This window comes from Psammomys obesus, unplaced genomic scaffold (assembly GCF_907164565.1).
Source record: "Psammomys obesus unplaced genomic scaffold, mPsaObe1.curated_primary_1811, whole genome shotgun sequence".
Classification (NCBI taxonomy): Eukaryota; Metazoa; Chordata; class Mammalia; order Rodentia; family Muridae; genus Psammomys; species Psammomys obesus.
In genome coordinates this window covers 8,549,937-8,561,434 of record NW_026596166.1, presented here as the reverse complement: position 1 = coordinate 8,561,434, position 11,498 = coordinate 8,549,937, and the positions used below count along the sequence as shown (strand labels likewise).

General features: G+C 44.4%; 1 protein-coding gene across 2 annotated transcripts; it reads right to left on the bottom strand.

Moving 5' to 3' along the window:
* Nucleotides 1-1,679: 1,679 nt before the first annotated feature.
* Nucleotides 1,680-11,441, bottom strand: L3hypdh (trans-L-3-hydroxyproline dehydratase). Of its 2 annotated transcripts, XR_008718806.1 has the most exons (6): nucleotides 10,736-11,441; nucleotides 7,193-7,362; nucleotides 5,099-5,221; nucleotides 4,874-5,011; nucleotides 4,439-4,600; nucleotides 2,121-2,188 (listed from the first exon to the last, which is right to left on the bottom strand). XR_008718806.1 is itself a non-coding variant. In XM_055595518.1 (5 exons), the coding sequence occupies exons 1-5, from the start codon at nucleotides 11,241-11,243 to the stop codon at nucleotides 2,063-2,065; spliced, it is 1,065 nt and encodes a 354-aa protein (XP_055451493.1). In that variant the 5' UTR covers nucleotides 11,244-11,441; the 3' UTR covers nucleotides 1,680-2,062. The 2 variants fall into 2 exon arrangements, 1 of the variants encoding a protein (XP_055451493.1); XM_055595518.1 differs by lacking the exon at nucleotides 4,439-4,600 and having other exon boundaries at nucleotides 1,680-2,188.
* Nucleotides 11,442-11,498: the final 57 nt, after the last annotated feature.

The following is an 11,498-nucleotide window of genomic DNA, read 5'->3' as shown; positions in this document are numbered from 1 at the left end:
CAATAAAAGACATAGGCACCTGTTAGATTTTTAATATGCCTTAAACTCTGGGGCTGGGCAGATATAACCCCCTTAAACTACCTTGCCACCTCCCAGCCCCACATCCCACATCAGTTGCGTTTATTCTTCCTACCCGGGCTACTTTCCACCCATAATGTCTATAAATACTTATATATTCTTTCCATCTGGGCTGCTTCTCTTCATCACTGATCCTCAGAGCTATCTCCTCTGGGCCACGTGATTTTTCTTTATGCTAACCATGATTTCTTGTTTATGCTTCCTTCTTCTCCTCTCTTGTCCCTCTCTCTTCTCTTCCCGTGATCCTTCTGTCCTCCAAACCCTCAAACCTTAGCTCTGCCTACCTCACTTCTGCCCTCCCAGGTATTCCCACAACTTTATTTAGCCAAACAGGGATAACTTGGAAGGCAAAGTTCACAAAAATAACTTTGGTATACACTAGGGTTTGCTCCTAGAACAATAAGAATCTTTTTGGTGGGGCAAACAATTAAATACAAAGTACCAGACTGTGTTGCAACAGTTTCTAGAGAGTAATGATGTGGAAACCAGATGGTTGTATACCCTAGGAAAGTTTCTCTAGAAGCTTGACACCTGAGGAAGGAGTTGGGTTAGAAGCTAAAAGAGGGACGGAGGTGCCTGTTTGATCATCTTTACAATGAACAGATTTAAATACTTTGGGGAGGAGAATGCCACCAAGGGGAAGGAGGTTGTGGATGCTCAGCTCTGCTGCTGAAGTAAGCCTTGAGATGAACTGGGTTGCAGGAAGCAGTACCTAGAAGCAGAGTCAACAGTCCTCCTATTTGAATGCCAGTGGGTGGGGAGAGCTTTCTCAGATGTCCCCATCAGAGGACTAAACAAACCTAGTTCTGTGTCCTTGCCCAGGGGCAGACTGGGGCTAGGTTGAAAGTTTTGTTCCTGGAAACTTGGCTTTTCCACTGAAGAGACTAAGGTTATCAGTCCCAAGGACTCTGTGAGCTTGGACTATGATGGCCCTGTGGTGCCCTGTGTTCCCCTTGTGCAGCGCAGCTTGATTGGCTTCCTGCTGACTTGTCCTGTTGTCTGTTAGCTTTCTGCTAGCTCTGTCCTACTTCCCCCCTGCAAATAGTATACAAGATGGTATACTTCTTAAAACTTGCTCGACATAAGACATAGCTTGTGCAAGACCTCCTGAAGCCAACTTTTCTATCTTCTTTATCTCTGATCTCCTGGACTATGGTCCTCACGGTGCTGGCAGTGAAGAACAGTGTTCTTCTCAGGGCCCGCTAATAGAGCATGAGCTTCATTTTATTGCAAAGGTTCATAGCTTAATTTTTACTTCACACCTGTATTTCAGTACTGTAGCATGAATTGTAGAATCAATCATTAGAACCAGTGAATGAACCAAACAAAGGAGAAACAACCAAACAAAATACCACCCCCAAACCAAAAAGTACCACCTAAACAGATGGCAAAAACCTGGTTATCAGTTGGTCTTTGCAGCATCATTCGGTGGTTTTGTGGCCCTTGGGTAGCACTAGGTACAGATGATGGGGCCTCTGCAGCAAAACCAAACCCCAGCAGCATCTATAACAGTGCCTGTCAAAGAAGCTGACTCCTTTTTAGTCTTCCAAGATTATTCACGCCAAGAATTGAGAACCTTGGAATAACCCACCTCCTTAGAATGCTTCTCGTGGAGGACTTTATTTTATTCCAACCGGAACAATTAAAAATAGCAAACTCACAAAATATACTATTGTGTGATCTATAGCTGAAGCTATCATTCAAAGAAACTGGCAAGTATTGTCATTTCCATAGCATAGACTAGGCAGCTATGTTTTACTTTTGCCTTGTACATTAATGACTAAAAGGCTTGTAAATTTCTAGCACTCTGTATGCTCAAGAGGGTTGCAACGAGGAAGTATAACTTTGCCATAGTGTACTATCTTAAAAAGTATAAAAATCAGCCTGTATGTATAAATGGATACTGGTTTTTTACATACAGAAAAGTTCTTTTTTTTATAGAAAAGTTCTTTCAAAGAGAACACCTTAGAACTTGTGGGGAAGATCACTTGAGAAGAAAGCCATCCCTCAGTGGGTCATCCTCTTCCACGGTCAGGCTTGCTGTCCCCGTGTAATGGGCTTGTCCTGCAACTTCCACTATGACGGCTTTGAAGTCCCCACACTTCGCTTCCTGAAAAACGAGGACAAAAGGAGCATACTAAGAAAATCCTGTGGTGGTTTGGTGGCTAAGGCTTGGCTCTTGGGTTTTACACTTGGTGAAATCCACACCTTGACCCCTCGGGCACAGAAAGGTGTCTAAGGGGGTGACAGGGTCAGATGTGCATTTTAGTTAACCTACCTGGAAAGAAGGGGCACACGGGAAAGGGCCTAGAAACCCAGACACCTGCTAAGAGGAGACTCGAGGCTATACAGTGACACTCTGTCACAAAAAGAAAAAAAAAAGTTCTGATTCCTGACTGAGTCATAATGCAGTATTTAGTGAGGAAGAGAGGGAGGATACAAGATAATCTGGAGGTAGAATGAGTAGCCTGACAATGCAGACAGAGGGGAAACTGTGAATATGACAAATGTCACCAATTTCTAGCTTGGAAGTGACATTATTTATGCCATTAACATAGGTGAAGAAAAAGAGTGTGTGGTGGTTTGAATGAGAATGGCACCATGGGCTCATATGTTTGAGTACTTGGTTACCAGTTGGTGGAACTGTTTGGGAAGGATTAGGAGGTGTGGCCTTGTTGGAGGAGGGATGCCACTGGGGATGATGTTGAGGTTTCAAAAGCCTATTTCATTCCCAGTTAGTTTTTTCTTTACCTCCTCCTACTTTTGAACCAAGATGTAATCTCCCAGCTATTGCTCCAGGGCCATGACTGCTTGCCTGTTGCCATGCTCACCTCCATGATGGTCATGGACTCTAGCTCTCTAGAACAGTTAGTCCAAAATTAAAAGCTTTCTTCTATAAGTTGCCTTAGTCATGGTGTCTTATTACAACAATAGAATAGTAACTAAGAGGAAAACAAATGCAATGGAGAGAGAGAGAGCACAAAGAGGGAGAGAAAGAAGGGAGGAGTTTTTAATATGCAGAACTTAAGTTACTTTGGCACAGTCACTTAGAGATGAGAGTAGTGAGCTCTTTGAGTGTTAGAGTAGACATCAGCACAGGTCAGACAGGGCAGAGAGGAAGGTTTGGGACTTATCTTCAGCAGATCAGCAAGAACGGAAGTCCAGGAAGTAGATGAAACTGTCAGGTGGCATCAAATTGGAGAAAGACTAGAAGGAAGCTAAGGACCAAATGCTGGGACCACCTAATTGGAAGGACAGGAAATGAGAGCGAGAAGGCATCAGCAGAGACCTTGGAAAGCATGGGGCTCTTTTGCATAGTAAAGGAGCACAGTGCAATGAGGCAGGTGTAAAAAAAAAAAAAAAAGAACGCGGTGTAAAATAATGAGGCAGGCGTAAAATAAATAGCTGCAAATTTGCTGTGCTGTGAGTATGAAACGCCCTCAATGAGCTAATGTGTTTGAACACTTGGCTTCCAGTTGGTGGGGGTCCTTGGGGAAACTGTCAAACCTTTAGGAGGCGGACACTCCCTGCAGGAAATGGGTCATTTAGAAAAAAAGGCCTTTAAGACAGCTACATTAGGCTATATTGCTTCCTATGTTAAAGGACTCTCTATGAGTACGTTCATTCACCAATGGTAGGTCAATCATTCTATAACAGGTTTTATTTACTACTGAATAGATTTATTGTTAGCATATTTGCAATTTGATTTCTGTGAACGGAATCTCTTGTGTCTATATGAAAGCACCACCTGTCAATAAAAAGCTAATGGTCTGTTAGCTGTAGCAGAATATAAGGAGGTAGTTCCAGAGAGAGAGAGGGAGAAAGGGAGAGAGGGAGAGAGAGAGAAACTCTGGGAGATAGTCAGAGGAAGGGAATTTGCCCAGAGATTCTGAAGAAGATGGACGTACGAAACTGAGCAGAGGTAACCAGGCACGTGGCAGAACTAAGAGTCGAATAAACAGGATGTTAGTTATGAGCAAGTCAGGGAGCATGTGTGGCTATATTGACCTAGGCTGTTGAATATACTTTTAAGCCTCAGAGTCATTATTTAGGGAGCTGGAGTGCGGGAGGAAAACATACATTTACAGATTTCATTACAAAACTTCCATTTTTCACAACTTACATCTTTTAAATACTATTATGAGGTATAATACTTCCATAGAACAAATTAAAAAAATGAAAAAGGCTCCAAACTCTAATGTTGTACTTCTCAAACCTGTTGGTCCCAGGATCTCTTTCCATCTTAACATTTGAGGACCTCCAGAAGTTGTTCTTCATGTGTGTTATATTCCTCAGTACTTATTGGGAATTAAAGATGTTCATTGATTAATTAGAAAAAAAAACAATATTGTCTACACACATTTTATAAATAAAAATAACCGTCAAAAGGTTTTCAGTGAGAAAAGCAGCATCATTTTATGATCTTGCAAGCTTCTCTCTTCTGTCTCAATAGAGAAGCTGGACTCTCCCCTGCTTCTGCCTTCAGTTATTCTCCTGGTAGGGAAACCACTCATCACGTAGCCTGTGGAGAATACAGGGACCATTGCTGAGCGAGTGAGCGACAAGCAAACCACATCTTAGTATCCCTCTGAACATATTTTTGACTCGTGGAAAGCACAGTGGCTTAACCCAGAGGTGTGATGCTACCTTTTGAGGAGTGAAGATTGAGCAGAAGTTTTACAGGTCTGCTTTCAAATGCACGTCTAAGAGTTCAGTGAAGAAACTTACCTGGCACCCAGCTGCTGCCTCCCCCGACTCAGGAGACACTCACATCCAAAAGGCCTGTCCCACTCACCCTCACAGCGCTGCCTGTGAACACTGAGCCGGTTGCACTGCTTTTGAAAGATCTGGTCTGGTTCAGCTGCAGAAGGCCCTTATGATATTGCAGAGCAATTCGTGCCGTCACTCCCGAGCCGGTAGGGCTTCTGTCCACCTGTTTCGGAATCAGTAACGACGGGAATGTGAGTGTCCTCTGTCAGACGCACCCTGCGCTGGAGCCTAAGAGCTCCAGTCTCCATACCTGTTCATCTGCAAACACGCAGATGTTGGTGGTGGGCTGCTCACTGTAAGCGTCCTTTCCGTCCGTTAAGATGGTTCCATACAGAAAACTGAGGTCTTCACTCTCAGGATGTTTAATTTTAAACTGCAAATAAAATGACCATATGAAAAAGGTCTTGATTCAAATTCGTCTCAAGAAGTAATGTCAACAACAGAGTTAGGCATCATTTTCTCAATACATATCAGTTCTGAAATTGCCTTGTTGGGTAAATTCATAAGTGCATGCTTGATTTTATGTCATTCTCCAGATACAAGCAGTTTTATTGGCAGTTAGGATGCTTAGGTTGAGTTCCTGCTGAGGAAGCTGCTCCATATCTAGCCTTGACTAAATGTGCAGCCCTTTTTTATATGCATGTCCAGCACACACGCACTGTGAAACACTGAATTCGTGATGGTGAGACCACGGGGGGCTATGCCTGAGGCTAAACCATCACATGGAAAGAAGTGGGGGAAAAAGCAGAATACACCTTTTTTATTTAAAGAGAAAGGATTCAAAGACTTCAGGCAAGCAAGAAACAGCTTGATGAAGAAGGAAAAACAAAACCAAACCAAACCCTAGGGGTTCCATGAAAGCAGTGATGTACACAGAGAGACATAGCTCAGGACCACTAGTGGGAAGGTATATCTAGGCTCAAGAAAATAGTGCTTCCAGTTCTTGAGAGGTCCAATAGTTGAGCTTTTCCTGGATTTCTGTGGTATCTGAAACTAATGTCTTCAAACACCTATCACATGCCACTTAAACAGACCTGGATTCCTAAAGTCCAGTCTATCAAACCCAGTTAAAGAGACCTGCAAACTTGTGTTTTTCATTGCTCGAAGTCCCATGCCTTTCTCCACTCTAGCACATGCCATGGTGTGCTCACTCCTTGCACTGGCTCAAGCGATGGAATGCTGGGGTTTGTTCTTCCTTTGGCTCTCCCTCATCGAGCTTAGTGTCTGACATATACAATACATTCTTGTTAAATATATGTTAAAGAGTAAGGACTTACAGTACATGAACGGTGTACCTTGCTCTACAAAAGGCAAGTCCCTAAGTCTGCACCAACAATATGGATGGCCTGCACAACAAATGACCAATAATTTGATGATGGAATTTCAAGTCTCTCCAAGTACTCTGGATTTTTCCAGAGTCCACATCTTGCCATTATGACCTGCCTTGAGCAGCTGAATCTTTAACAGAAAGCTCCTTTTATTGAGAAAACGGGGCCCTTTTTTTCTTGGTTTCATTAAAAAGTGCAGTAAAATTATTAAGTATTTTTAAACCGTTAGCTGTTATAGGATAGAAAATTGATTGCAAATTAAGTTAAAATTTACCATGATAAAATAATTCTGTATATTGGTATTGAGAGCCCCAGAAAAATGGTAATTTCAAATAGCAATATGTTAACATGCTATATATTTTATTTTAAAATATTTATTTTTATTTTATGTATGTTTTGCCTGCATGTATATCTATGCATGTATGTGTCTGGTACTTAAGAGGCCAGAAGAGGGCATCAGGTCCCATGGAACTAGAGTTAAGGGAGGTTATGAGCTGCTGTGTGTGTGCTGGGAATGAATCTGGGTTCATTGAAAAAGCAGCCAGCACTCTTAACACCTTAGACACCCCTCCAGCCCAATGTTACAGATTTCCATGTTCCTACTTGAGTTATAAGTTTTATCAAACTAAGGTCCATAAGAATGATCAATACAAGTATATTGAATACTATCATGCTATTTTATGGCTATTAAATCATGTAATACAACATTCAAATACTGCAATCTTTTATTTATGAGTCATGATTCAACGTACATTGACAGAATTGTACTAGACATGAAAGAACAGAGTCACTTATCACCTAAATTGACTTTATTTAAAAAGCAAGAAAACCAAGACCCATGGAGACGAGGACACGAATGTTCTCAGTGTCAAAGCTAGAATTCACAGGTGTCATGCCAGAGCCCTTCAGCCAGTATACCGTATTTAGTATGAACAAAGGTTTAAATGCATCTGTGACTAATTTCCTTACAGGATGTGACACTCTGTGCTGGTTGTCGAGGTGGCGCCGGGACTGACCTGAGCTTTCACTGCGAGTGTCACTGCAGTTGCTGCATCCACAAGGTCCCTCGTCCTCGCAGAACACACATCCAGCCCCAATTTCCCTGCACTAACAAATGCATAAAACGCTCCACCGTATGCAATGTCCACCACCACCTTTCCGTGTCCAGGAACATCCACCGCGAGGTCTGAAAGAGGCATTGGCAGGTAAGTTTGTTAGGAAAAAAAAATTACACTGTTTTAATTATGTTTACTCTAAAGGAGAAACTTTTGAAATAAAAGGAATGAAGCAGAAGCCCATTTTCAAAGTCAGTGTCCAGCAAATGAGAGCCCGGTCTGTTTTCTTGTTTTGGTTGGTGTTTTGCCCAAGTTCGGATGTGTCTGGATTCTGTGTTTCTCCTCGATTATATGTACATATCTGTTAACTGAGGCGCTCTTGTAGGAACCATCACAGAGGGTGACTAAGAGATGGGGAAACTCTAGGACATCCATCTGTGAGTACCACAAAGGAATACCTACTAGAAAGGAAGGCTTCAAGGAGGATTTGAATGCTATTCCCTAGTTATCTTCAGTTATAATGACCAAACAAAATTTTTACTGATTTTTTTTTTTTTTAAAGCTGGGTATAGTAGTACACAACCATAACACTAGCATTGGGCTTGCAGATTTGCACAATGCCTGGCTGCCACTTTTTTTTTTTTCTTTTAAATCTCTAAATTGCGGACATTGGAACTTAAAAGACTCAAATAAGTGGCAGCTTGGAGTCAAATTCAGAAGCAACTGTAGTCCCAACTTGTTCCCTGAATTCTGTAACCTGTATTTAGAACTCAATCCAAAGTCAGAAGTCTTTCCTTTTGTCTATGCGAAATGACCACTAGGATACTAAATTGATTTCCCTCAAGTGACACCTAGGGCATACTACCAGCAGAGTATATATCATGTGGAAGACTAAAGACTTACAGGATGAATAAATAACACAGCCCTTTTTAAGTTCAGCTAAACAAGAAAGATAAAATTTCAAATGGATCGCACGGTGAGAATGATACTGGACACATGAGTTTTCCAGAAAATAAAAAAATATAGCTCTGTGAATTGCAAAAATGTTAAGGATGAGAGGAAGGCAATCTTCCAGGCTTGGGTTTGGATCCTGGTCCCGCTTCTCAATACAGCGTCTCTGCCCTTGCACACAAAATGGAATTGCTCTGTCCCCTCCCTCTGAGTGTTTTCTTGAGAATTCAATGCAATGATACATGGGAAATACCAGGCACAGGTTAGTAGGTATGATGAATGTTAATATGAAAGCCAAAGCTTAATTTCCAATAGGAATGGTGTTCTCAAGGGAACCAGATAGTCACAACTGCCAATCTGCACAGTCTCCAAATTTCATTTATTTGGCTACTCATCCAAGCACTATTCATTTACATCTGCCTTTGTAGACCCCTAGGGCACAGGGAACAAAATAAAGGTAATTTAGTGTCTGTATGGTGGGGGGAGGGGCGTATGGTGAACTCTGGAGTTCTCCCGGTGAGTACTGGTGCTACCTTTGTTTCACTGATGCTGACTTTCTTGCACAGTGTCCCTGAGATGGGAAGGGCAGATCAATGCTCTCCAGTGCCATGTCCTGGCTTTTACGTGCCTCCAAGTAGAGGATGCTTCAGCACAAGCAAACAAGTCCACTGACTTTCCTGCTGTCACCCAGGTTATGCTGTGGTACCCGAAGGTCTGGCTACCTGTCTCCTTATGAGCCTGAGACTAACACGCAGTCACTGCTGCTGCTGCCAGTTTTGGGGTCTCACGAAGTGGACTAACTCCCTGTAATCTGCAGCTTGAGTTGCCTCGGGAGAAACTTGGTAGCCAGCTAGTTAAATGGCTGGTCTCCGAAGATAAAAATATATATATATATTTCCCTCTAATGCCAATCTGGATGTGATACCCATTCTCTCAAAGGGCACTGAATCCTCCAAGGCATTCATTTTCACGGGTATTTCCCCTACTGAGGCCACCCTAAGCCTGTTCTGCTACAGTATCATTCCTGCCCAGGCTGCTCTAGAGTAATTATTCAGGGAGGATCAAGATCAGGTTCTCTAAGACTACTTTGCACAGCTTGAAGACTCGCAGTGGTAACCTTATTCCCGGATTGACTAAATTCACCCCCAGTTCCCTCCCAGTCAAACATTAAACACATTCCGCACAGACAGAACTCAAGCCTGCAGGTGTATCTGACCTGCCACTGTGGCAAAGTTCATGCGCGAGAGTTACAAAACCCAGAGACAATAAATAAATAAATAAATAAATAAATAAATAAATAAATAAATAAATAAATAAATAAATAAAACAAACCATTAAAAAACTTCAGTGTTCCAAGTAAGTATACATTTTATGTTGGGCACATTCATAGCTATCCTGGGCAGATGGGAGGCTCTGCAAGCTGCACACTGGATAGTCTTGCTCAAGGGATGCCTGGGAGGAAAGATAAAATGCCGGCTGCCAGGTGATACATGAGAGGGATCCTTTGTCAATGTTTTGATGATATGGATTACCTGCCTGGCCAGACAGCTAAGGATCTATACTAGAGAACCCTGAAAACCCGTTCATGTTTCTGAATGCCCAGGAAATAATCCTACGTATCTTTTAGTCTGTTTCTTGACAAATATTTTTTTTTCAGATATTTAAAAAATTCTAGCAGCGCTCAAGAGGCAGAGGCAGGTAGATCTCTGGGAGACAGAGGGCAGCCTCGCCAACAGAGAAGTTTCAGGATTCCATTCCAGGCAGGGCTACACTGTAAGACCCTGTCTCAAAGCAAAACAAAACAGTCAACACGTATTCACTTAAAAAAAAATAAATACAATTTTAAAACTGTTTCATAGTCATTACTCATCACAAAAACCTCTGGGATAAGATGAAGGTTACAGACACACTTCGTGAAATTTACTTGTGAACTAAGGTTGCATGGCTTTGGCGGTTTGTGGACTTGTCGCAAGCAATGACCTTGTTTCTCAACAAGAACAGCAGTATCTTCAAGTACAAAGTTAGTTCTTTCATAGCTAGTTCTTCCTCAAAGTCAAGGGGTCTCACCATGGGCCCTGGCTCACCTGGACCTGACATCCTCCCTGCAGAGAGAGAGGCACTTACTTAGCAGCTGAGGAAAAGACAGGTCATACTCAGTAACTCACTAGAAGTAACATGTTTACCAAGCATATTCTAAGCTAGCCTGAAACTCCGGCACACACTGTCCTTTGCTCCTTCTTAGCTTCATTCTCCTGTGAAATGCCTGCAAATGCCCGACAGGCGTCGAGTCAGGATCTCCCTTAAAGGAAGCACAGGATTCTTCACCATTCCACTCAAAGCTCCCCAGGCTTTGCAGGGAGGGATGCGCTCTGCAGGATAACTGAATTGCATCCACCAGATCTGCAAGGCAAAGACACCGAAGCGTGTTTGCAGTAATTAATTTTTATTAGTTGCGAGGGCAGGCAAGGTGGGTTAGTTGCGCAGGTGTACTCAGCGAAAATTAGGTTCCTCTGGATTGTGTCCCAACCCGGCCTCTAGGGTCTCATCCTTTACCTGCGACCAGGACAAAGGCCGGGACGCTGTGGAAGCGTACAGGGCCGCAGCTCCGGCCACCTTTGCACGCCACGAAGGCAGCCACCAGCCCGCACGGGCAGTGAATGTTGACCTGGGCCTCCCCGGCACCTTCTGGGGGAGCGGGCACCAGTCCGAAGTCGAGCGCAAAGCGGCCCAGCGCCAGCACCGCGTGGCCGCACATGGAGCTGTAGCCTTCGTTGTGCAGAAACAGGACGCCTAGGTGCGCGTCGGGCAGCTCGCTGGGCACCAGGACCGCCCCGTACATGTCCCGGTGGCCGCGGGGCTCGAACACAAGCCTCCGCCGTATGTGGTCGAGGCGCTGACGCATGTAGCGCCGCTTGGCCAGCAACGTGGGCCCCGCCACCTCCGGACACCCGGCGTGCACGATGCGCAGAGGCTCGCCGCCTGTGTGCATGTCCACCACCGACAGCGCTGGCGTGCTCGGGTCGTGAGGGGGCAGCCGGGCCACTGCCAGCGGGGCCTCCATTGTCTGCTTCCAGGGGCTGCGGCACTCCAGGCGTGGGGGAGAAACGTCAAACTCCACGGCAGAACGTGCAGGGCCGAGCCCGCGAGCAGACCGCACCCAGCGACGAGCGCGTCTGGGAGCTGAGACCCGGAGCACCCGCTGGGTTCCGTGCAAGACGGTCTGCCGGGGCCCCCTGCCTCGAAGACAACGCAAGCAGCCGGGGGCGGGGCTCGGGGGCGGGGCTGCGCGGCGGGGGCGGGGCTCGGGGCGTGACCG